Consider the following 27791-nt stretch of genomic DNA (forward strand, 5'->3'; position numbering starts at 1 on the left):
GACTGCTGTGCTGGGTAACTGCTGACATGCTTTAAAAAGACCAAGAGAGAGTGAGAGTTAGTGAAGAGAGAGAGAGAGGGAGGTAAGCAGAGCTGCTGAGCCAGATGGCTGGTTTAAGCTAAGCTGAAGAAGATTGAGATACCAGCCAGGTGAATTTTTACTGTCATTTTTTTGACAGGTGGGTAGAGGAGAGCCATCTGGGGTTGACAGTGCTGCCATGTTTTCAATAAGCAGCTACTGCGTGGCATGTGCAGCCGTGCTGATGGTGCGACTGTTTTTTTGTGTGTGAATATGTATGTGTGTCTGTTATTCTGTTTCTGCGTGTCCGTATGGGCAGTATGTGTGCGTGTATGGTGGCATTTTGTTTATTTTTTTTTTAATGCATGTGCGGATAACTCGTGTGTGGTGAGCCTTAGCGTTGTAGCACAGCATCAATTACAGTGACGCTGACAGGGGTAATGACAGAGTTAGGACCTCTAATAGGCAAGGTTGTCACAGAGACAAGTAAGCTACTGTTTTCAGCACTCTTCAAATCTCCTTTCTTTCTCCCTCTATGTGTTCTATTCTTATTTTTCCATTTTCTTCCTTTCTTAAGGTTATGAAAGGTGATGATGAGTTTGTCAAAGCTGTTCCCACATATTCTTTGTACCCAAAAAAGTCTTTGTCCCAATGTCAAGGTTAAAGACAAACTTGTTTCCCACTAATCTTTGTGTCCTCCACATAGCAGGTGAAAAAGCACTAATTCAAACTGATGTTAAGTTTCTTTGGTGGCTCTGGAGATAAAATGAAAATTCATTTGGTGAAAGTAATTAATCAAATATTATTTTAATCAAGATAAAGTGATTATTATGCATGATTCTGTTTTGCAATGATGTGCTCATTTTGTGTTGTGTTATAAATCCAGCACAGCACCTTTGCCTTACAGCTGTGGCTTTGGCCCCTCCCTCAAAGCCCAAACTTGCTGCCCACCACAACCATAAAATACAGGTTCAAGCCAGACTGACCAGATTAACTTGCATCCATTCCAAGCTGACTAAAAGTAAAAACGGCCTCAGAGTATCTTTACTCACCTGATTGCACTATGTTCCTCTTTTTCCCAGTTCAGTTTGAGCATGATGATCCCACAAAACTCTAACCGCCTACTACATTATCATAAGCAATTCTCAATAAACTCTCAAATTTTGATGGTTTGAAAACGTAAAAAGCAAAAATATAAATGCCAAAGCAGCCTCAACAATGGATGGCTGATGCATTGATCTGGGATGCTGAGCCAAATCTGCCATTAATAATTAATGATTAGTCTCAGGGAGGAAAATGCTTTTTATGATCACTTCAGTGAGCGGAGACAGTGCAGATTTGTTCATAGAGGATAAAAGTGCTCTTGCATAGATGAGCTGTGTAGACAGTGCAGACACAAACTTACACACACAGACACACATACATACACATGTCTACGTGCAGTGGCTCTAATCTGTAATTCATCCAATATGTAGAGCTATTGGCCAATACTCTGGGTGGCAAAGCTACACAGCACACAAAAACCTGCACGTTAGTCTCTGTACATCTAGCCCATCGGCCTGGCTCACATGCCAGTGCACCAATCAGATGTCCCAGATGCAGGACTCCCCCACCCCCACCCCCCCAGAAACCCATAAACATATCTACAATAGACACACACACCAATCCAGCTGTGATTCCTGGAAGTTATCCAAGTTGCTTGTCTGGTGCGCAGAGCAAGGTGGCATTGATGTGTGTAAGAGAAAATCTTCTAACATGAAAAGGGAGCAGCATCAGCGGCACACACAAAACATAGATGAGGTGAACACTGTAAAAGTGCTGGTCACCGGGCAAGAGAGTGACACAATAGCAGACATACAAGTGAGAATTAGAGAACAGTGCGTGAGAGGAAACGTGACAGAGCTGCAGAAAAGCAGGCAGTCACTGAATCATTCTCACACACAGCGCTTTGGCCCAGATCAGCCAGAGAGATAAAGGAAGAGGATTACACTCTGGCTGAAAGACTTGGAAGTATCCTGAGTCTCTTTTGACTCTCTGCCATTCCTACAAAGTCACCCTGGACAATGAATCTGCTTGCATAAGCCCCTTTTAGACATGCACTTCTTTCCATTAATCTGACGGTACCTGAACATGTCAGTCTTCTGTCTGAACGTGCACCCTGATTGCTTCTTCTCTAAAGTCACAGTGGTAATCTCACTCGGCCACGACTCCTCACATATCTGTACCACTTTCAGCATGGAACAAGTCTGAATGCATGCCGTCACACTGAGGAATCAGTGTTTGCAAGATGACTGAGCGTATCTTTCGTGTGTCTTTGTGAGTTGTTCAGTTCACTAATTGTTTTGGAGAAACAGCAATAACACGAGAAGAAAACAGTGCTGCCAAGCACATGGGACACCCTCTTTCAGGATCTGTCTCATGGTCTACCACTATCCAATTATTCCCATGGCTATAAGAGGCTCAGAGCCATGTCTTTATTCATAAAAACAGTTTTATATGTGTTAAACAGGCATTTCACTGCTGAACAGGTCAAGTATTTTCTCACATTGCTAAAGGTCCACACAGACCTCCCCAAAACTACCAAACAGGTTTCATCTTTCAAGTGTTTTCTCATTAACTTTGCACAAATATTCCCTATCCATTATAAATTGAAATGTTTACAAACAAATACACATTTATGATAAAGTGTTTACACCAAGCATCTGTGACTATAATCTGTGTTTTGACAAAACTTGAACAGAAGCTGGCGTGTGTGTTTGTTGCTTCCAGCTATTCATGTAAGTCTTTCCTCGGAGTTTATGGTAAATGGTAAATGGCCTGCATTTGTATAGCACTTATATTATATATATATATATATATATATATATATATTTGTATTATATATTTGTATTATATATTTGTATAGCGCTTTACTAGTCCCTAAGGACCCCAAAGTGCTTTACATATCCAGTCATCCACCCATTCACACACTGGTGATGGCAGCTACATTGTAGCCACAGCCACCCTGGGGCGCACTGACAGAGGCGAGGCTGCCTACCACCAGTAGGCAACGGGTGAAGTGTCTTGCCCAATGATACAACGACCGACGCTGTCCAAGCCGGGGCTCGATCCGGCAACCTTCCGATTACAAGGCGAACGCCCAACTCTTGAGCCACGATTGCCCCAAATTTATCACATGCCTTTAACAACATCCAGCTGCACAGTGCATTCATGGGCATTTTTAAAGTAAGTGAGATGCATACATTTCTGACACTATTTCATTTTTAATCTCTGACATTGAGACACAACTGATTAGACTAACAGCAAATGCTACTTATCTACACTTCGCCCAGATTAGCTGAAGGAGGTAAGTGTCCAGTTAGTTCATAAAACTTTAATAAAGTGCATGTCCAATAAGTACATTTAGGACATGTCTTTGTAATTGCTTTAAAATCTTGAATAAATAAACTCCGAATGACAAAATGTTGTTATTTGAAGTCAGCAATATAACAAATACAATATCTGAAAATGGTCTATTAATTAAAAAACAAGAAGGAAAAAGAAAGTCAGGAGAATCATTTCTCTAAGACGTTGTGTTTTGTGTAGTGTTATGAGTGCACCAGTGGTTTAATGCAGACTGCAAAGGTCAGTCAGCTCTATCCAGACTGGGAAAGCTACTTTGGACAGAGGCAGTATCTATTACACTTAAGCACAAAACAACAGGAATTTACAACAGACACGCTTTATGTATTTTTTAAACTCTCTGGTGGCAGCTTGAGTGTCTTATGGCTGCAACTAATACAAAACAGGTGAGATCAGGCTGTTCAACACCCAATCTCTAATCTGAACAAACTTCACTTCAGCCTCTTTTCGTGTCATGTATTTTGTCAAAGTGTGTAAACAGTGTTTAGCTTTTTCCTAACATTTTCCACTAGTGAGTTTAGACTTCCCACGTCACCCCGATGCTACACTTAATCACGCTGTTGTAGAACGAGTGACCTCAGACCAAGTCCTTTCCAACTCATTTGTGAGAGCTGCTGTAGGGGGCATTAAAATGCTTCATGAGAAAAAGCTGGAGTTTCGTTTTTAGTTTGCAAACATTTGTCTCTCTGTATTAGCCCGGGGCATGCCCTGCCTCTTGCCCTATGACAGCTGGGATACACTGCAGCACCCCTGCGACTTTAAATTGGATAGGTGGAAGATAAGTGGATGGATGGATCAATAAAAAACTGATAAATTGCTTTTGTTGATTAATTGATTAACTGCTATTTATTAATTACATATTCATTATGATGACCTGTTACTTTAGCTCATTTAGGTCATTCATAGTGCCAACAGGAACTCTGAAGTGATGTAAAAGCCAGTCTGCAGTTGGAAACTATTTTCTTTACTCTCCAAAAGTTGATTCTGTTCATCTGGACGCAGCGTTTTCTGGGAGAAACGTTTCGTCATCATCCAAGTGACTTCTTCAGTCTCAGCTGACTGCAGGTTTCATCAATCTTATAAACAGTACATCAGCATAATGACTGAAACCAGCCCACTGAAGGAACAATGGGCTTTGAGGTCAATGTACTGTTTATAAGACTGGGGAAACCTGCAGTCAGCTGAGACTGAAGAAGTCACTTGGATGAGTGACGAAACGTTTCTCCCAGAAAACGCTACGTCCAGATGAACAGAATCAGCTTTTGGAGATTTATTTTCCTGGATGATTGAGAATGCATCAAGATATTTTCTTTACTGTCTTTTTCTTTATATTCTACTACAATTTCTTCACTGTATTGTACTCTGCACTTTTGGATGCCTAGTAAATGAGAAAGGCTATTAAAAATATCTCTAGTTTACTTTGATTCGATAAAAGAACATGATATTCAACCCATCCCATATTAGCTCAATAAACTCCAACCATGTTTGGTTAAAGTTTTGTTTTTGTTTTTTCATTTTTAAAGCTCACCTAAAGAGCTGCTGCATACAAACCTATTGTTTTCCCCAATTTTAAGAAGTCCTTTTTTCATCTTAGAGAAGTTTCTGGTGCTGCAGAGATGTGTTCAACCAACTATTGTATCCTGCAAAGTTCCTCCTGTACTGAGAGAACACCACACCCCACAGCAGGAGCCAAAAAGAAAAACACAACTAAACCAAGACTCAAAGATCTACAACACTCTTCAGTTCCTGTAGTGTGGACGTATAAAAAAGAGAAAGTGGAACTTCCTCTGAAAATTATCAGAACTATGAAAAAAGTTTATGATGTACAAAACCTCCCAAAGGAATGGCCAGCTTCACACTAAAACTGTAAATTATAAGATGGTAAAATTACAGTTTTGACTAAATAAAAGTTTGGCAGGTAAATAAAGTTTTAAATATTAAGACCAAACTGCCAAATTTCACAGAAATCCAGCAGAAAATATGTGTAAACATTGCTTCAGGTTGTAGAAAAATGGTCCACTGAAACTCGGTGATATTTGTACTGCTTGTGGCTAAACTGCATAAATAAACTAGGGCTGTAGGTCTGGCTTTTTTTAGTTTTACTTGAAAATATGAGTAAATTTTTAACTAATTTTTAACTTGGATAGAACATGCCTAATGTTTTTGCAAAGATCTCTGCAAATCAAAGGACTACACTCACTTTTTTCTAGACAAGAAAACATGAAGTGTGCATAATTAGATATCTTTGTTTGAACATTGAAAAAATAGGTGCATAGAACTTACAGAACTTCTATAGCAAACACAAATGAATCACTGCGCATGATTGGCAACTCAGCATCAATGCTGATTTGTTGATTTGATTTGATTATCCACTCCTACTTAAGACTAATTGGTTTGGGATGTCACACTCCACGTAGAAACAGAATAGAAGTGTGTGGGGAGAGGGATTGGGGGGGTGGTTTGAGAAAGGCCCTTAGTGTGCTTTCAGTGTAGCAGCTGCTTGACAGTGGTGCTTCTTTCTGATGACCTTGAATAGCTTATTGATTTCTGTATAAACTCTGTAAAGACTTCGTGTTTTTTTCCTCTGCCCACCTCCTTTCGTGATTTCCCTGTTCCAAGTTATTACAATGATCCTGGTTTATTGTGATACTAAAAACGTTTTTGTTTACACACTCAGATTTATGCTAAAGACAAAAACATACAAAGACACACAGAAAACCTTTGCTGTGTTGCTGTGTAGTAGTCCCAGCTAAGAGCAGCTGGGAAGAAATCTAAAAGGGTCAAACACATAATGGGTAATAATCTCCTTGTGGAGAGTCTTCCCACCCAACAACACTGCTACTTCTAACAAAGACCTTGGCCTCAGGTCTCAGTTGTTGCTTCCCCTCTCTGGCTTCCACCAGCAGATCTCAGGCGACCGGTACATTGTTGTACTGCTCATCGACTTGTTAGACGAATCCAAATTTCACATGTCAATTAAATGAGTGTTGCCCTGGTGATTAACAGATCTCACTAATTGTCCCTCCCTCCTCCTCTTTGCTCCACTTTTTTTTTTGCCTCCTTCCCCTCCTCCTCTTGCTCTCCTGCCATTTTCCACATGGAGGAGCAGGGAATGGGGCTTTGTGCCGTTGGGCCCCATGCCCCTTGTCAAAGATGGCTCCTCACCCTCTTACCCCAGCCACACTCGTCCTCTGAGACTTCCAGATCCTCTTTCTGAATTCTCGGGGGTAAGGAAAAGACGAGCAGAGCATAAAGAGTCTATATGTGAATAGATTGCACAAGCGTTAAAGGTATGTAGGGTCGATGCATTTCCTCCTATTTAAGGGAGACGCACCAAAACACGAGACCAGGATGCTTGCAAACAACTGCATGTGCACCTTGCACACATGAGCTCAGAACCCACACTCAATCTGACACACACTCCCACACGTGCACCCTGGCAGATAATTACCCCAACAGCCTCTGGAGAGCAGAATGCCCATGTGGGCCCCATAACCACTTTAGACAAGGGCCATGGCACACCCAAGACCCTCCTTCTTTGTCTGTCTCCCAAGACGTGTTTGTTTTACTTGATTCAAAGAACTTGATCTGTGGATCCTAACCGTATTTTGTCCCGTGTGCATCCATGAAACAAGTCATGAAACAAACCTGAGAAGTAAAATCTGGCACCCCTATGAACTGTGTGATTTTCAAACTGCTGGAAAAATGTATTAAATTTCCACTTAACTTTATTCCAGTGGACTGAAATTCACCTTTGCTGTGATAAGTATCATAACAGAAACATTAAGTAGACTTGCGCACTTCTGTAATGTACAAAAGCTTTCTTTGAAAGGTACGCTATATTTAAAAATATTTCTGTACTTCACTCCTTGGAAATGTTTAAATGGTTGATCAAATAAACTATTAAGATGACGTTGAAGTAGTTTGTTTGCTTCCAGCTTTACTTTGCTCAAAAGCTAGGACTACAAACTCTTCATGAAATTATTTCATATTCCGTGAGTCACCCCTTACATTTCTAAGCTAAGTACTTACTGCAGGTGTTGGATGAATGCATTGAAGTAAAAACTGGGAGACTTCCCACACTCACATCAACACACCCACACACATATGCCCCGCTCTGATCACTTTGACAAGTGTGTCACGCTGACTTTATATGAGAACTCTACAATATTTGGATTTCGAAACCCTTGAAAGCAAGCGAGTCATCAGACTCTTTCTAGTCTTAAGCAGACTTCTAATGACCCATCGTCACAATTAAACACAGTGGACAGCAGCTCCAAACACTGGGTGACATCTTAAAACTGCGTGAATGGGCCCTAGACCCAGCACCACCCCTCCCCTCCCCTACATCACCTAATGTTCAACACTAACCAACCATCACACAGACCTACATTCATAGTCCAATCTACAATGGAAAGCACTGCAGCAGGCCAGTGTAGCCCAGACGGTTTCGTTTGCACTTTATCAGACCACACAAAACAGCAACGCCTCATTGAGCCACAATTTGCTGCTAGTTTCCTACAGGAAGCAGAACAAAGAATGGGGCGGCCCAGTATTTCTTTTTGTGCCAAAGCAGCGGACCAGAGAAGGAACACACACACACAAACACACAGCCAGAGTAAGTGAGGAACTGACAGAGAGAGAAAAATGTGAGAACAGCAGAACAACACACTCCAGAACACGTCTGTCACATCCTTCAAAACACACTATGACTAAGCTGCCGAGCGGTACAACCTTTAACCAGACGCTCAAAGACAAAAACACTGACACTGAACACCTGCAGCACAAATAACAATTCTCAAATGTTACTCTTGTTGGTGGAAAAATACATGTAAAAAAAAAAGTTTGTGGCCACAACATCTACTGGAGGGAACAATGGTGTGCCACGACTGGGGTCACGGACGTGGCAGCATTTAAAAACCGCTTGGGGATAAAACGCTTCTGTTTGAGCAATCACTGTCCCTTTCCCTCCCTCCGTTTCCCCGGTCTCAGTCCCGCTTTCTGTCTTCATGTCTCTCTCGCTCTTCTTCTCTGGTTTTACTACGACGATAATTCCTGAGTGAGTAACTGAGTGTGCGTGAGCCAACCGAGGCCAAAGTCCTGTTTGTGCATTAGTGTAGTCATGCGAAAGCGCGTGTGAATGAGTGTGTTGCTCGTGGATGAGTGCCGCAGCAGTGAGCGTGCTGAGGGAAGCAGAAGTCTGCAAGGCGAGAGGAGCTCGCTTACAACCACACTACCGGTTAGGGTGGCCCAGCACAAATAAGACAAAAAAAGAAAGCCTGCAACTGCTGCAATTATTGTTGAAATGAGGCTAAGACAAACAACGCGCTAATGTCTGAAGGTTAAAGGCTCCGCATAAAAACCAAAACAAAGCAAAAAGCATGCATATATAACACCAGATTCATTACCATACATATCGAGATCAAAACATTTCATCAAGCTCAGTACATCATGGTCCTCATCTTCAAAGAAATCTATGTCTGAGTACAGTGAAGTAATTCCCTTTAACCAACTCCGACGTTACAGTCCAATTTGAAATAGAGAAGAACATCCCCTGTGGCAGAGTAAAGTATGTTGCCATGACAACGCGAAGAAGTTTAACTCCTGACAAGTAAGTGCAGATGATGTGCTGATTGTGCCTCGTGTAGTTACAGTGGCCTCTGCTTTCTGCACCTTAACCCACCCTCACTCTGCTACACTCTCTTCTAGCTGGCAGCTGTTTGTCCTGCTACAGGATGGGTGTGTTTTGTCTTGTCTGCCTGTGCATGCATGCATGAATAAATTATAAGAGCTCTGGACCTTTGGGACAGGACTGAGCTGCTCATCTGGCTCAACAGAGCACTTCTGCCCTACCAGTATGTGGCAAAAGATGATCGCTAATTGAAAGTGGCGAAGTGATCTGATGACACTGCGGGGATACTTTGGTTTGTCACAACGTGTAAAGGCCCTTGCTTTTTAAGGGTGGCTGCCTTCAAGGAGGGGTTAATCAATGCACAGCTTAACGCAGACTGGTCAGGACAGAGCACAGTCGCTGGTCTCGGGGTAACTGAGGTCAAAATTAGCGAGACGTTTCAAGACGATGCTCACTTACTGTGCTGACTTTGAAGCAATTACAACACCAACACTGTACCTTCATGTCAGCACTGTCATCTAAAGCAGAGAGAGCACTAGGCACACTCACAACATGTTGTTTTCTTACCTCCGCCATAACTGGATAGCAGACAGCATCCCTTTAAGCAGACAGCCGTGATACAGAGCCTGTAAAAGTGAAGATAAAAATGCATAAGCTCAAAGCATCAATCATGGTCAGAAAATAGTGATTCCATACACAATTGATTTCCATGGTATCTTTACTCCCTACGGCACATGTGATACTATTTCCCGACTATTTTCTTCGCACTCATAAAGACGTTTGATATGGGCCACAGAAAGATGGAAGAGGAAGAAAGGTGTGTGTGTCTGGCTACATTCCTGTGCCAACATGTCATATGTTCAAATGGAATTCCCTTCAAGAGCAAAGAGCATCATATATAATACAACTCTCACGTCTAGACACCCTCCGCGATCTAGTTTTTCCTCGCACTTTCTCTTACACAGATGTGCATTAAAAGCCACTTTTTACAGTGCGCTACAGTCGCTTGTAAAGTTGTGATTGTGGTTGGGCTAATTTACCAGTCACGAGACAAAAAGTTGCAGTATTTGTTTTAACATAATGGACTTCAGCATGAAGGTGAAATCTAATAGTTGCCCCTGGATAACCCTCTGCTCCTTCTATGTTTTTTAAGTGAAATAGAGATCTGTAGAAACTAATTTACTTTGCAAACACACCACCCAAATCTTGTTTACACTATTGGGAGTTGCAAGCACATGTGTTTGAGGAAGGAGACCTCTTGTGTCTCCTGCACCGCTACAAATACATATACACACACTATACTCAAACCTGCACCCACTGACTATATCACCAACCCCCTGATGTCCACTGGGAGGAGCAGCCACCCCCTGCCCTCTTCCAACAGGGGGGGCAAAGAGTATTTAACACGAGAGTCCTACATTCCTCCAAGGTGATAATTGCTGTAGGTGCTGGCGGGGGGCCATGAAGCGCAGGGTAAACAAGCAATAAGACTCTCTATGAACCACCCCGTGCCCTCCTGGCTTGCATAACTGTGACTTGGGTAAATTATGCCATCAAGCCAGGCGTGACAGGGTGTCACCTACTGCAGTGGAGTGAGACTATTTGGTGTCTGAGCAGCCAGGTGTTTCGGTGAACTATAAGTAAACCGTCAGCAAGACAAGACTTCACACATTTTATCAAATACTGTGAAACCTCGAGGCTAAAGACTAGCTGCATTAAATTAACTAAAGATTAAGCTAAGCTTAGAGATCATAAAGAACGATAACTCAGTAACAAATTACACCAGCTGTGCAGACCTAGAAACAGGTGGGAGAAGGGATGAATATAAGTAGGAAGACAGCGAGCTCTATTCTGTCCCACATTCCAGTTCAGGTCTCGTCCCCCTCTGGCCCTCTGTTGCATTCGATTTTTCATATATAATTTGTGTGTGTGTCAGTTTAAGTTGAACCAAAGCTCTGATGCTGAAAATTGATTGGCTTAATTAATTTGTCTTCATCTTCTGCATTAAATGTGATTAATGTTGCAGCTATTTTAAATTTTCTTTTTTCAGCCTATTCGCTTACTATCTTGATTTTATATATATTTAGGAAACTTTAACATTTCATTCAGCTTCTGCCTTTTTTGTCAAAAACAAATCAATTCCCAAAATTAACAATACATCATTAATGCTTTAAGATATGGATTTCTAATTCAAACACACATATTTAAGAATCCCTGGCTCACTGAGCTTACTAACCAAAGTGCATTGTACTTCACAAGAGGGCACCACAGTCTTTAAAAGTTTGTATTGCATAACTGGCTCCACGGATACTGACAAAATTCAATTTGCTAAATTCCACTGATGCATAACATGTGGCAGTGATGGATTAAAACAGCTTAGTACAATATTAAACGAAATCCAAAACCCTAAATGTCACTTTAAAAATCAAATAACTCACTCATACGTTCTGCAAATCTGATTTGTGACTTTGACAGACTGCAATCTTCAGCATATTCAAAAATCTGACTTTATATTTTAAAGAAATATGTGAAATCAGTTAACACACAGCGCCACAAGCCCTCATCCAAATCTGCTAAAACTGACAGACATTTTTGGTGACTAGATGTTCGATATTTTAAATAACTTAATTTAATCAGAAAAATGACTGGATTATTTATTTATATGGCCAAAAAAAAAAGTTTCCCCAGTGGGGCAGTGAGGAAGTCATCTGGGGATGCAAAGGTCCAAAGTTCATACACCCGGGTGGTGGAAGTCTTACTTTTTACCACAATTTATGCATGTGGTATGTTGTCAAGTGCTCATTATGAACAAGCACGTGAAAAAAGGAGCACTTAACCTCACCGAGTTCACTATATTCCAGCAATTATGCCACAACCGCTTGCAGCTATTTGTTTTGTCAACAACCCTAAATCCCCAAATTAAATTTCTGCTATACTAACAAACATTGTGAAGCTATTATTGCCCAAAGTGAACCACTGCGTTGGGTTTCACGCTACATCATCGTGGTGAACACTGGCAGCAGTGTTGCACGTCTGGACTTCCAAATAACATATGCCTAAAACAACTACTTCAATACTGTGTATTATTCGACAACACAAGACACACACTTGGTTTCTAATTTATTTAATTTGTCGATATTTTATTGAGAATTGCAACTGTAATTATCTTAAGGAGTTTTTATTATGAATGAATGATGCATTTTTATGAATTATTATGTCTATTTTTTATGCTTAAGGACAACAGATGGAAATTAGCCCTTGGCTATAATCTGGTATGTTTACATTCATGTAATTTTTTTTTTTTTTTACATTTATGTTCATTAACATGCACTGTCCTAAATAAATAAATAAATAAATAACCTCCTAAGACCCGAAACTCTTTCATGGCATGCATTTTTATTTTCTCTTTGATATTTGGGATGATTGGGACCTGATGAATGTAAAAACAAAGAATTACCAGATTTTTTTTTTTTTATCTGAATTTTTGTTTTTAAGAAAAATGAGGATATTCGTTTAAAATTTCGATAGAACAGTGGCAGTATAACGTCCTCGTAAGTGGATATCAGCCCCTTGTAGAGCAAGATTTAGTATTTTGGTCTAAATAAGCCAAAATGTTATGTCCACATATGTGGACGCCAGGTCCTAGGAGGTTAATAGATAGAAATGTGTCAGAAACACTGCATAAATTAAAAAAAGACAAATAAATGCAAGTGTTTGCACTTTTAAAAGGGATAAATATTCCCCCCTCACATGCACACACATATTAGTGCACACACATAAGAAAATATTGACAAATTAAATCAAGCGGAAACCAAATTTGCCTCCAAAATGTTTTTTGGTAAATCAAGTCCATTAAAGAAACAATGAGGATTTATTGTTAAACTTTTAGGTGCATAAAATGAAGTTGCTTAGAGAATGGTTTCAATGGTTTTCAAATACCACATTTATTCCTCTTGTTTGTTTACAATGCTGACAAAAGAGGAAAATATGTGTAAAATTAGAAAAACAAATGATTACAAACATATAATTAGACATTAAAACTCTACAGCTTTAGCTAATGTGATCCTATAAGCAGCAGTATGGACATTTGCAGGATTGTTTGAGTTTTCTGAGCTTTAGCCTTATTGAAAGCATTTTTAATATTAAAAAAGTAGGTTTCAGTTTTATCTTCCACTTCAGTGTGAAATTTGATTTGTATCTGTTTCATACATACAGGCCCCTGTTCTGTGCCCACATATGGTCCCCTCAGCCCCGCACAAGGCTTGGAGAGGTTATAAAAACTGAAGGGGTGATTAAAAACCAGGAATAATGGCCTCCACAAAACTAGGAATGCGTTTAACTGCTACAATTGTTCCAAATCAGGTTGCCATTAATATCAGAAATGATTCTGCAGATCTTGAGAGGGGGATTTTACGGGCATTTTTAACTTGATTTTTAAAGAAACTGGCCCTGGGAAAAATGAAAGCATAGGCAGAATGTACTGTAGGTACATGATTTATGGCTGAGGATGACCTGGAAGGATTTAGGTTGGGTATATCTCGAACTGTGCTGACCTACCCACCAGTTCTGCATTGTTGAAGTTTGGTGGATCCTCTTAAATCCAGGATTAGGAAAGTCAAATATACAAACACCTTCACCCCTCCTCTTTTTCTCACATACAGACATACCAAGAAGAGGGAGAGGTTGAAAGCGTTAGCATTGGCTCCTGCCTGCCTGCTAAGCATGCCCAAACCCCAAACCCCATCACTTTCCTCATTACTTGAGCTTCATGGCTTTTTAGGGCTCTGTGCTTTATCTGGGATTTCACATTTCCCTGCCTGCCACTTGACATGGCTCAACCAGCTGCCAGCAATCAAGTAGCAGAGGGCAGCAGCGGCAGTGGCTGAGTCTTCAGGCTGCACCTTGATTTGAGAATTGCACATCACAGCCACTGGCCTTACTAAGCTTCGGTAATTATTGGCCACACGTGCCATCTTCCCACCGACTCTATTTCTACCCCACTCCATAGACTGGCCTGACATAATGGGTGAAGGGGAGAGGGGCTGCATGTAGAGAGATAGGGATAGTCATGGGTCATGGGTGGATTGCATGGTGTTGATGTGCGCTTTAAAAGCCAAAAAGTGTTGGACAGAGCTGGAGAAAGAAGTGATAACACGTTCTGCAAATCATCCATACTGTCAATCTCAGAATGTTCTATATGGATCATCCCCTTATGTGTTAAAGCATGTCAGCGCCCTTGTCTATTTGCTTGCACCTACAGTACACATTGTGTGTGTGCGTGTGTGTGTCTGCATGTGTGTCTGTGCCTAATTGAGAGGTAAGCAAAAAAGTTGCCTTTAAAGTTTCCAATAAATATCCTGCCAGTAATGTCAAACACCTGCCCGTAAAGCCCAGAGGAATGCTAAATGAAACCAAGTTGCAGAGCCTGTCTCCTGTCTGGGGTCTCAAGTCAAGACAGCAGGATTTGTAATGGCTGTAACCAGGATTATAGAGTTCAAGCAGAACAGCCAGGAAGCAAGAAAAAACATAGCATGGTCAGCACCACTGCTTTTCCTCCCGCTAACAGCCAGTACAATGAGTTGTGTGTCCCACTAACAGTAGAGATAGATTCCAGATTATTCCTCAACTTAGTCGCCCTCTTGGCATCGAAACATAACAAAACCGTATACTACTACTATACTATATACCATAAACTGTTTTTTTTTTTTTTAAACCACTATTATAAGAGCCAAACGATCCAACCTTCTCAGGGACTGCTGTATAATACTAGTGGACACAAGTGTGATTAGACAAGAAGTGATCTTTTTTGTGAAAGTGTGAGCCAGATAAAATGAGACAGATGATTACTGCAACTCAAAACATGACCCGCTGACCTCCCCACCCCAGTGTCGCACACCAGTAACCATCTCATGCACACACACATGCAGTCTGAACACATACAAAGATGCACGCACTAATGCGCACACATCTACAAATATTCAGTATCATGGAAGGAAGAGACTCTTGGTGACCCTAGAAGCCAAATGATGCTGTCATTTGGCCTCATCTCTGGTTTTGATTGCCTAAACTCCTGACGCCTTCCTCCCGCTGCACCTGTCGAACGCCAATAGACCCCCTGCCCAGACCTTTTCACCACTGAGAATATATGGCCGTGCTCCTGGGTCCGGCCTGGCTAATTACCACTGGCCTCAAATCGCCCCCAAATGCCACAGTAGGGTAGGGTTTTTAGCTGCTGTTGCCACCCTGAGGCTCAGCACAGCAGTCCTCCCTGTTATTTGGTGCCTCTCTGTTCCTGAACGTGTTCCAGATAAGGCTGACCACGCAAAGGCATTTATTTCCAGAGTAACAGGATGCCCCATTCAAGCCAGAGATTAAGCACTGCTGTCTACACGCAACCATGAATAATGAAGCTATCACTCCAGACAGGCAGGCAAAAGCAGTGTGAGTTATATAGACCAGTAATCTCAGATGCTACTGCACACAAGTGCCCAATGTATGAAATAGCAGCACCACTGTGCAGTTCATAAATTATTTTAAGTGTGGTTAAGATCTATTTTGATTTAGTGTCTTAATCATAAAGCTAATACAGCTGAAGCATGAATTATAGGCTATATATAATGCATAAATGTACAATATGTAGATAACATCTAGCAGTATGAACTTTTACCTGGTAGGAGCAGTAAAAGTAATAATAATAAATGTATTACATTTAAATTTGTGTCTGCATAACATAATAAATAATCGGCACTTGTAGATAAGCATCTCAGCCTGACACCGCTTGTCAGGCTGAGATGCTGAGATCTGTACAGGTATGACGCAAGAAGCTTGCACTTTATGGGCTTTATTTTATTTTATCAAAACTAAGTTATGAAGCGTAGAAATGTGAGCTTTCTGGTGTTCATTTTTTATTTGTTAGTCTGTTTGTTCCCTGGGAATATTAAATGTTAACATATTAAAGCTTTAAATTGTTACTAACTGAAAGGGAGTTCTTTTAATTTTCCCTACAATTTACTTTTCTCATCTTCAACTGGAGGGATATAATCCCGGAAACGGTTTCGAAACAACAGTAGGTAGGCTGTACCTGACGCGAGGCTGGATAATAGCAGACACCACGTGACTGCAGTACTTTCAGCCTGGACGCACGGCAGGGTCTGTCAGAGCCTCCCTGGTGAGGACGACATACACACACGCAGGACGGATAAAAATAGACGCCATTTATGTGTTGAGAAGCCGCTTGAAAAGCTATGTGCTACGCGTCCAACTTGTTAAACTTAATATGTGCCGTTTGTTTTTATTACTTTTAACGCTGTCATTCATGTTTTTTAAAACAATCTGCACAGTTTAGTGTATCAAAATGTGCAAAAGCGCACCGAAAGCCTCGCACGGATTTCACTGCTCTCCTCCACTTGAATTCATAACAGAGGGGTTTTTTTTTTCATCTTCTATCGCGGTACACATCTCAACCCTCCTCTCAAAGGAGCGACACCGACAAAATCCCTCAATTCAACACACAGTGAAGACTTATCGCCCGCTATGCGCTGCGTCACCGGCTTTAGACAGGGGCAAAGTATGGCACCATATCTGAACTTGCATGAATGAAAGTGACGGCATAAAGCACTCAGTCAGCAGGCGACTCACTCAGCCTCCGGTGTCTGTCTCGCCTGTGTGGCGCTCTCCTGCATCCCTCAGTGAGCATCACTCTCTGTGGAGCCGGTGCGAGGCATCCTCCCTTACAAACACCGGTCCTGGACATCCTAGACAGCCCGTCCTGCGACATATTTTTACTTTGGACCCGTTGATGTCACTTCCTGCTTGGGCAACTGCCTGTGCAAATAAACCCAGGGATGTGAAGGGGTGCTCGGGGAGCCATTTTTTGAAGTCACGCAGCAGACAAGTTCACAAGGTCATGCAGTAGCGACATGTCCCAAAGCCGACAAGAAGCTCGTTACTCTTTAAAATGACAACTATCATCCCATCTGGCTCATTCAAACTGTGCCCTATAGTTTTATATAACCAGCCACATCCACATCATCCTACCCCCCTGCGATGCGCCGGCAAGGTTCATTTCCTGGTGCGCTGTGCGCATTTACGGCCACGATTATGCAATGAAGGCGGCATCATCACTCTTTCACAAATGCTATACAACGCAGCTGGTAAGAAAATGTTTCAGGATATACAGGACTGCGAAAGCTACAGTATTGCACCAATTTGTGGAACACCTGTTGATAAAATAATATCATCCAATTGAAAAAGCAAAGCTCAGACAGCTAAATACAGTTTTACCTTTTTTAGTTTGTCTTAAAAGGAGGTAGCTGACAAACTTTTGTTACACATTTGTATATTTAATATTTAAATCCAGCAATCCTTTAAGACAGCTTGGAAGAAGAATAATGAGGGTGCACAATTTAATATAAGTACCTATACTGGTCTGTGATTAGTCAATGCGATGTGGCAGAAGCTGGTCTTCGTTCTTTCCACACCCAGGTCTCTTTTCTTTACCTTTGAACCCAGACCCGGCAGCCCATTTCTGATCTACACAGGGTCTCCTTTTACCCCAATCCCCTTGTAGGCCCCAGTGATAGACGGGCATCAATGTGCCAATACTTCACTGTATTTCAATATCCTGCTCAGGAAAAGGAATTCAAGGGGTTGAGCGAAGTTCAGAGTAACAGCGTGGTGCCTAAAGCTCACAACCTGTCCCCAGCCTCGTGCTGAGAACCTGAGATCCAAACATTCAGCTGAGAAAATTCTTGAGACCAGGTCCTGTATGTGTCAACAAAACAGCCCCTGCTGCCACCATCCAGACTGAGAGACGAGAGCAAAGAGGAGCAAACGACAGCAGATCCGGAGTTAAACAAAAATGTTTAACTCCGTATCTCTGCCACCATCCAGACTGAGAGACGAGAGCAAAGAGGAGCAAACGACAGCAGATCCAACAGCCTGTGAGTGAAACTTTCCAGAACCAAAATTATTATTTATTTTACTCAACAACAAGTAGTCTGTCTGGATGTTTACACCAGTGTCTATCTCAGAACCTGAACCCTCAGGCAAGTATTTGTCAAACATGAGGTTTTACTGTCTCAGTCACAACTACAGCTTGTCAAAAATGTTTAACTCCGTATCTCTTTTCTAACTTTGGCCGGAGAAAAAGTCCTGGCACACTCCAACTCCTTTATAAAATCCTAAAAAAAATTGAATGTGCTTTTAAATTTTAATCCATTTTTCTATAGGCTACTGTACCAATATTCTGGAAAAAAATACATATTGATGTATAACAAATACTGGAATAATAAAGATGTGTTTGACTGTTTGGATTTGTTATATTTATAAGCCATGGCAATTCAAACAAACAGGATTATGTACATTGTATCAATGTGGTGAGTAAGGTGGGCACATATCCAGTATGTGTAGGACTGTGTGAATGCACTGAGCCTGTGCCCAAATATAAACGCATGTGTTTAGTGTAGTATTTTGCAATAGGATGACGTGCTCATGTGGTTCTGTTGTCTGTGTGCGATTGGTTGGATCAGTCAGGGGACTGTGGCAGGCAGGAAAGAGGCAGCGAAGCAGGCAGTGCGACCTAGTGGTGGAAGAGGGGTGTGTGGTGGAAGAGGGGTGTGCACTATGAATCACACCGATACACTAAAAAATATGCACATTTTCTATCTTGTTAATAAATCCACACGAGCGTGCTAACACATACAGTCAACCCAACGTGCCTTTGTTAATTCACTGTATAGTAATTTATCTCCTTGAAACACATGCTCTTAAACTCTAACCCATGTATTTGATCTAATGTCCCAAATACCTAATGTAGTGTTCCAAGTTTTAAAATAACATAATTCCCCACCAACCACCCACATGTGTAACGTAACGCTCTCTAACCAGGTTTGCACCAGTGTTTTCTATCAGCCCATCCTTCCCTTCTATCCCCTCCACCTCACACCCCCTGCTCTTACTTCCATTCTCCCATTGCTAAATCTGCTCTTGAACCAAATGGCACGAGTGGTAACTTCAAAGCCAGAACTACCTGCATCCCCTTTCCCTGCTATGGAATATTTGAAAATGAAAAATAAATAGACCATCTGGCATAGCAGTGGTGTCTGACTTTTCCCATATGAACCAAGTGACACTTAACCAGGCTGTGTTTTGAGATGATCGGCCTAGGATCTCAATTTAACACCCCCACCCCCAAATCCACAAAAGCATTAAAGATTACCCACTATCCAGATGTGTTTTAGTAGAGATTGAGGGGTCAGAAGGAGGAGCTTTAAAAAAAAAAGGGGGTTATGTAGACATGGGTGGGTGGAGTTAGTAACCAATTCTGGGAAAAAAAAAAGAGGAATACGGCATAGACAAGTGAAGTCCCAAAAAGGGTTTAGCAGGGGCCTAGTTCTACTGGAGCTGCGGCCCATTTTGCCTTGAAGGGGATTAATAATGAATTAAGGCACTCCCACCCCCCTTCTAAAAAGATATTCATGCATGTTAATGCATCCATTATTTATAGTGCGCATAGAGGCTGGCTAGTGGTGGCCACATGCAAGTGGGAGGGATGTAAAGATGAAATGAGGAGGTGGGGGTCTCTTCCCCCTGAATGAAGCACTGAGGCTCTGGAAGCAACATCCAGCCATTGTGGCTGGGCTGGGGCTGGGTGGAGATGGCATGGGGAGTGGATATGGAAAAGTAGGAGGAGGTGGGGGATGTGGGGGCCTTGCTGCCAGACAGGCAGCTCGTGCATGGGGCCGCCAAGTGTTGTGGGGGAAGGGGTGGATTAAACAAATAAATACATGATAAGGAATAATCATGCCAGGGAGGCAGGGCGTGATAGAGACAAAGAGGCTAAGAGGGGCAAAGCGGGGGTGTTAGTTCAGTCAGACAGGATTTATTGTCTGGACTGACCCATTCTTGATCGCAAACCTACGTGAGATAACTTTTTTAGATGCACTTTTAATTTGACTGTTTCACTCGATGACTCATACCAATTATGCTTTCGCCAAGGAGCTAACAAAGTCTGTTTGATCTGAAATAAACTACATAGATCTGAGTAACTCAGAAATTCAGTGGCATGTCCAGTGCATAACATTAGGTATGACTGGTTGATAATCCAATAAAGCATTGCAGAAGTTGACACGGCCAAAGCAAAGATGAGAAACAGACATGTAAAATAGAGGAAAAGGCAGGAAGATGTGCACGTGAGCGATCGAGGAAGAAAGATGAGTAAGAAGAGGCTAAACTTTTTTTTACGTAGCGAAGCAGTGCAGAAAGGAGCAGGGCAAGGAGGGTGATAAGATAAGGCAAAAGCACGAGTCAGATGAGCTTTCTACCCTGCTGATCCCCATATTAGCATAGATACAGAGTCATAAGCATGGCAGGGAGCTTGTGCTGTGGAGGTGACATCAGGGCCATGACACCCAAACTCATCTCCATAGATATCACTGGGGCCATGCAGGTTAATCAAACATAAGGCTTATCTGGGCGTCTGTAGTGCATGAATATCTGCCAACGAGCTGCCACCTTAAATTTCAGTAATCCTTGTAAGTAACTAATTCTTAATACTGTTTTGCTTGTCGACAAAATGAAGAAATGAAGCACAGCTTAGAAAATTTGCCCTTTCTGTGTGTTTGTTTTGGGGAAAATGTTTGCTTCCAGAAACTGCTTCTTCTACAGAAAAAAAAATACTTAGAGATCACTGTTCATGCCATTTCTACGTGTATGCAAACACCAAACTGCTCTGGGGATATGGTGCCATGTAGGCTAAGAGGTCATCAGTGTGGCTTGGCAACACCTGTTTCAATGGGATTTTCCATTGCTGGCCTGCTGTTACACCCATGGCACGTGAGTGGCACAAATCCTCCACTACAATGGAGTATTAAATAGTTATGCCATCATAATGGGTAAAAATATTGTTACATGAACTGTATGATTCAGGAACAAAGCAGGTAACAGTGAGACATTCATTAATGGCAGACATGCCACATGTTTCTCAACAAGTAGCACCAGAGGCAAGACCTCCCAGAAGGGACAATCTGCATTGTGCAAACATTGCAACCTTTGTTCCCCCAACAAACACAAGGTGAGGCACTAAAGTGTTTTTAATACGAAAACCTCAACCACACACAGGAAAATCCATAAACATTGGAATGATGTCAAAACAACATCGTGGGGTTTTGACAGTTTTAATTTTCCACTGCTCAAAGTAAAAATGGCTCCTGCAACATTTCCTGCACCCCGGTGATTTTTATGACAAATACAACAGCAGCTTAATTATACATGCGACCACCGCCATAAAAGCAGAACCATTAACTACCATCTTGTTAACACAGAGGACCTGCCTTGAAAGTGCTAGAGTCGCATTTTGAAATCTTTTCACTCAGCGCCTGTCTGCAATGTCAGATTTTCACTATTTAGCAAAAACAGAAAGAACGTGGCGGTACGTGCACGAGACATCTGCTTTAATTGAACTAGACATTAAAAATAATTGTGACGACCTGTTCTTGATGTGTCGGCTAAAATATAATAAAGGAAACATGTCCAAGTCAGTCGAGTAACATCTAGGCACAGATCTTTTCACTGACTTGAAGTTGCAGTGTGCAGCTGCGTTGATGTAGGAAGAAACCTGGCTTCTGATGTTCCTGACCCGGCTCAGTGTGTCCACGGAGAAAGCTTTGCAGTTTCCAAATAAGAGTGAACTTCCAACCTTTTCCTGAAGAGGCTTTGGTTAAGTTTCAAAGGCTTCCTGGTTTTACTTTACTAGCCAAACATACCCCAGCTGTACACAAAGTGGTCACTCTCGGTGAGACCCTATGGAGGCAGAGGGAGATCAGACACCCCTTGACGTAACCAAACATCTCTGTTAAAAGCAATGTGAACAGAGGGTTTGCCATTGATGTTATTGCTTGCTTAAACGGGTCAGTCTTCACTCACGGCAAGTGTGACATTACAGACGGTAATATCATACTTGTGAGCAATGCTTCAAGCCTACAGGTCCCAACAAAGAGAATCCGTTGTTTGTCGCTGTCATGAAATAGATCAGCCATCTTAATATTTCATACTCCGCCTATCCTTAACATGTCCATATGGACTTCATAGAATATGTCAGTCTCTTGAGTGATAGAATGGAAAACCTACAAAGCACACCTCTGAAGGCAATCCCATCAAGCAGCATTCACTTCGAGATGTATAGCCCTGTGTTAGGCAAATGAGCTGAGAAATGGTGAGCTACTGAATCCATTATTTGTCATTCTGTATGTATTGTCTTAAAGCCTGCCTAATGTCCCCAAAATGCCTTTAAAGACATGTTAAGAGAAAAGAGCTCTCTGCCTTGGAATGAGGTAACTTAATTATCATAGCAACTGCCAGTACTCTTTAACATGTCAATGGTACTTGGCTTGCATGCATAATTTTGCTGTGTTATTGTGGTGGCCTCTGTGTTGCTCACTGACAAAAAACCCAAACCACAGGCACGGGGGCCTATTGTCATGGATGCATCCATCTGGATCAAGGCCATTAGAGGATATTTGCACTTCCTCTGTGGATCCTGGCTCTTTTTGACATGCAGCAGAAGGAGCAGGCTTCACCCACCAGCGCAGGGCCAATTGAGGTGTAGATTGACCAGAGGGACAGTGAAGAAGGGCAGCCAGCAGGGCAGCACTCCTGTCAAGCTCAGTGATGGACACCCACATGGCAGCTGGTAGTTGGCCTGGGGTTCCTGAGGTCCTATAGCAACTGATGGGACATGACGAGGCAGGCTTCCTGGTTTCATTCCTTTGTCCCCTGGGATGTTGGAATGTGTATCAGAATGTCAGAGGATCTTGGCTTCAGCACACTTTTGGTGTCAGCTGCCAACCGATGCCCCACACTTGCCCTGACATGTATTAACAAGTAATTCAGGTAGCCGTTTCATACAAAAATACAATGGCTTTTAAAAAATAATGGTAACTTTCTCTGTTTTTGTTCAACCCAATCACATGAATAAAACATTAGCATATATAGCCTATGAATACTGCAAACACTGCTTGAATTGAAATAACGGACCAAGTGATCTGAACCGAAAAGTGCATAAATTGGGTCCTTTGAAGTGATAGAAATATGCTGATCTAGATCTATTGTGGTTAACACCACAGCATTCACAACGGCCTTTGAATGCTTCTTTATACGTGTATATGCAGAGTGTGTATGCGTGTACTTGTATGCCCAGGTGGGAGAGAAGGCTAACGGTAGATGCAAAGATCACTATACACATCTGGAAAAACAGCTCTCAGAGATATATCAAATAGAAGCAATTCATCTCCAACATATAAACACGTTGGCTGTCAATCTACATCTCCCCACGTGTAACTTATATGCTTGTTGCGACATACGTAGCCTCTGAGCTGTGTTGGAATGCTGACAGCCCACAGATATGAATCTTGATTTGATTAAAAGGTAAGAGTTGGGGTCTAAATGCTGGAACCAATATCAGTTCGGGCGGGTGGGCAAGGTAACTGTTGCAAAGGAGGTGAGGTGGAGAGGAAGGGGGAAAGTGTGATTGTTGGGGGGGGGGGGGGGGGGGGGGGTTACCTGTGGCCTTGGCTCCAACTGGGAGTAATTTGGAACAGACTGCTCCCAGTGTGTTCATTAGGTTGTGATTGGGCTGAACGCAGGTGGGGAGGGCTGCCCAGCCTGACGCTGAATAGTCTTGATTGTGCCCAGCATAAAACGCCATCTGTTTCAATGAGGCAACGAAGGAGAGAAAGAGAGAGAGAGAGAGATTGAAGCAAGACGAAGGAGGAGGGAGCTACCGGTGAAAAGTCGTGTTTTGTGATGTCTCGGAAATTTTGTGTACTAACAAGGGGACAAAAACATATAGAATAAAAGTATAAAGCTGCACTGTCCATTGTTTCGTCTTAAATCCAACACAGAAATGACTTTCCATGTGCAAAAATATAATTCGGTCCATAATGTAAATTAATAGGTGGGCACAAGAAAATATTTACATGTGACCAAACTTTGTGCAAAAAATGCAAAGTGGTCAAATGTAACCAGTCCATTTTGAGTGTGAATGGCAGGCCTCATTTTCACGAGGCTATGAGCGGATGGCTGATGAGACAAGGGGATTGGAGATAGGGCCGCAGTTTATTTATGGGCCGCCTGCTTCAAAGCCGGAATGTTTTTGGTTAATCCCATGCTCATACCAAAAGCAGACATACAAATGTTAATCTAGGAGTTTACATGCAAATGTGGGCTGTCTACTTTGCTGTAGACACAACATTACCCAAAATCACATTCCTTGGTCTCATGTAAGAAGGAGGTAAAAACACCGACAAAATATATTTTTGCTCAGACAGCCTCGCTTTCGGTCGCTTTTTTTTTTTTTCTCTCTCGTTGCAAGGCCTTGGAAAGAAAAAAAAGAAGAGAGCAGAAGAGAAGAAGGCCACTCTTTGCTGCTCGACTTTTGAAGCGTCTTTATCGGGCTTGGCAGCGTAGTCTTGCGTGTCCAAGCCTCGTCTTGCTTTTCATCCTTTGTGCTGTCCAAGGTGTGTCCAATGCACTGTTGCTTTGTGTGGAGAGGGAGACGACACATCACATTCTGTCTTCTGTCCCAAGCTGGGGGATGGGGGAGATTGTGGGGTGGGGTGTACAACAGAGGGGGCACAAAAAGCAAACTTATAGAAGGCCGGAGCGCTTCAAAGCCGCGATGCACAAAGGCTTATAAAGCGTTACTTCATGCAGAGTTGTGCCAGATGTAATTGCGGGGTTCCTGGAGATAAAGAATCACATGCAATTCTTAGCCCCGCCCCTGATACTTATGAAAGAGCTGTGGCTAAGAAGCTTCAGCTGCGAACAGAAAAGTTTGTTTCACTTTGGTGCACAATAAATAATTAACAGTTATTTTAGAGGTTTCAGGATGAATTTGCTGTCTTGAAAACAGTAACAGTGCACATCAAGCTTTACAGATGCAGGAAGATGGGCTGAGCCCATTATAAATAGGGAGGGGTGAAAACTGCACTGAGTGACAAGCGAGTTCCCTCCCCTTTTTCGCTCTGCCCTCATCTTCGTAGTATAGGCTCTTTCAAGTCTGCCTGACTCCTTTCTACAGAAAATTATGTTGATTCATTGTTAATAAGCCCAGAGGTTGCCAGTGTGAGCACAGTGCGTGGCAAATATAGGTAGACTGTAGTTTTCCAGATCAACCTGACTAGTCCTCATCTGTTTCCTGTGGCCTCCTGCTGAGATGTGACTGGTGTCGAGTGTGCATTGTTAAATATGTTCCCGGGCAAAAATGCTGCCACTGTCAGGTACATTTGCACAGGCTGCTCCTTGTGTGGGTATGTGCATGTGTAATGCTGACAGTGAACAGTGATGGGTGTGGAGGAAAGGGTGGTGCAGTCACTTTAGACTCGAGATGTCATTCCCACAGGAGGGACACGCCCCGGTGTTTTCCAAGACAGAGACGAAGGCAAACATGAAGCAGATCCATCTTTGCATCTTAAAGGTTTCACAAATACTTCTGTAGCCAGAGAACAGTAACTTTTTGTTATCTCTTCATGTGGGAAGTCTAAAGGCCTCCTGCTAGGAATGTAGAAACTATGGTGTGTGTATCCACAAGGTCAAGGCTTAGATGTCATGCACAAACAAATTTTAAATTTAACAGCTACAATTAAATCAAGTTGTGTCTCATCAAGGTGACATGGTGTGACGACAATGATAGCATGTAAATGTACCTAACCTAACTAGTAAAACGAGTTAGGCTTCTTTCGTCACATTATGGATCAGAGCTCAAGTTCACTTTATATCTTTAGCACCGTAAAAAGGGCCAGTGCAGGTTCTATACCAGCCCAATTACAAAGGCTGTTCACGACAGAAAGAAATCTTGCCCATGATTAGTGTGGAAATAAGGTATCTTATGAATAACCAAGTGATATTAAATGCCTCCTAGAAGAGCAAGGGCATTAAAACCCTATGCGATACTCCTTTGCATATCAATAAACTGACATTAGTATTAAAAAAAAATGTTAAAGTGCTGGACTAAAAGAACAAACATTTTTCAAAGCCAGCATAAATTAAATACAGGGCATCGTCTTTAAGCTTTAAAAGGTGTCAACAATCTGTATAGTAAATAAAGCAGTTGCAGGCAAACAAAGGCAAATGCTGCACGCAAATGCTAAAATCTGCAGCACTCTTTTTGTGACTCATCACTAAACTACGTGTCCAAACTTTTGGATTAGCTAGAAGCTAACCTGTAACTCTTCACATGTAGGCACCGTTCTCAGGTCATAGAACAAAGCACAAGGGTCAGCAAGGAGATGTCAAAGATCATGGTATCCCAAGGGTACCTTGGGTCTCATCCCAAAACCTCTAGCATTTTTCAAAGCCCTCCTGCAGCCCAGGCCCTCATCAGCGCGTGCCCCCAATGGCCTTGTGCACATATGCACTACCTCTCTGGTGGGTGAAGGGGGAGCCTGAGTGCATCACCTGCAGCCCCCATTACGTGACGGAACAGGCTTGGACTACTCAAAACCAGCCCGAGACCCAGTAGGTGGGGGTGGTAATGATGCAGGGGGCACTAACAGGTACAGGGAGCAGATTTTATTTTCTCCATATTTCACAAAAGCCTTTCTCAAATTCTTGTCGGGCTCACAGACTATATAGACAAGGTTTCACCCCGTGAGATATAATTACTCATGACCCACATGGCTCTGTGAGCTGGGTACATATACGTTTAAGTTTGCACTGAGGTATAGAGTGAGCTTCCCTGTTTAATTTTTAACTACAGACAGCAACATAGAATAAAGCAAATATTTTACCATCACCTGCTTAGAAAAAACAAGGACAACGAAGGACAATCATTTAAACAAGGGCAACAGTACTTGCACTAATCTTGGATTCATTTGTGAACACGTGAAAGTGTTCATTGGGTCTTGATCAAGAGATGTGGTTAAAACCACTGATGCAGCAAATCTAGACACCCCCCCCCCCCCCCCCATCCCCTTGTCTGCTCAATCAACCATCAATAAAATCTCTCCTCTTCACTACTGCTGACAATTAGAACACGAGCCAAGCCCTAACCTACATAGGGAAAGAGGCCCCATAACCCAATCTTACATTAAACCGACTCGGGGAAATGAAGGTGTTCTAGCTCTCAGCAGATTATACTATAGCTGAGATGAAGGGCTGAAAAAGAACGAGTGTAGTTCAGTCAAACTAGCTAAACGGGTGAGAATTAAGATGTTGTAGCGTGGGATGAGGCAGTTATGCATACATAACATGTTGAGGCTGGGACCCCCTACTGGGGAGAGGCACGACAAAGCCTCTCTAGCAGCAATACCTCTGGGACAGCTAATGATTAATTAGCTTGTGTCATTAAGTGAGGCAAATGTCACCCGAGCTTCCTGGGGAAGCTGTCACACCATGTGTAGGCTACTCACAAGTTTCCCCCTCAGGTGCCGGTGGAGGGGAGTTGGGGGGGGTAAGTGCACTGTAACTAGTCAAATCCTGACATCTAGTGGTCAAATATAAAACTTTGCCAATTTCCAACAGCAGTAAGAACTAGATTTAGGCAGAAACTTTTTTTTTCTTTAATTTAATTTATTATCAAAAGATGTTACAAAAAATAAACATTTTGCTTTTGCCCAACATTCCCAACAATTACCTACGACAAAAGCGTTATCCAGATTTGACTTTGGGAATGCTCTCTGATCGCTGATCCTTGATCGCTAAATTAGCTGAGATGACCTCTGACCTTTAAGTGTCATTCACC

The 27791-nt window shown here is 42.2% G+C and overlaps 1 protein-coding gene across 3 annotated transcripts in view; it reads right to left on the bottom strand.

Annotated features, from left to right (window-relative positions):
- LOC148106220 (uncharacterized) overlaps window positions 1-27791 on the bottom strand; it is a 94709-nt gene that overhangs the window by 66482 nt on the left and 436 nt on the right. For 2 of the 3 annotated variants that reach the window (XM_087851121.1, XM_087851131.1), the window contains exons 1-2: window positions 16691-16809; window positions 9620-9678 (exon numbers count right to left, since the gene is read on the bottom strand). In XM_087851121.1, the coding sequence (XP_087707247.1) occupies window positions 9620-9628 (9 nt within the window). In that variant the 5' untranslated portion in view covers window positions 9629-9678; window positions 16691-16809. Of the gene's footprint in view, window positions 1-9619; window positions 9679-16690; window positions 16810-27791 lie in introns of those variants that run through there. The other variant, XM_087851127.1, reaches the window with a different exon arrangement.

Source organism: Neolamprologus brichardi, chromosome 2, assembly GCF_056152115.1.
Source record: "Neolamprologus brichardi isolate AB-2024 chromosome 2, ASM5615211v1, whole genome shotgun sequence".
Taxonomy (NCBI): Eukaryota; Metazoa; Chordata; class Actinopteri; order Cichliformes; family Cichlidae; genus Neolamprologus; species Neolamprologus brichardi.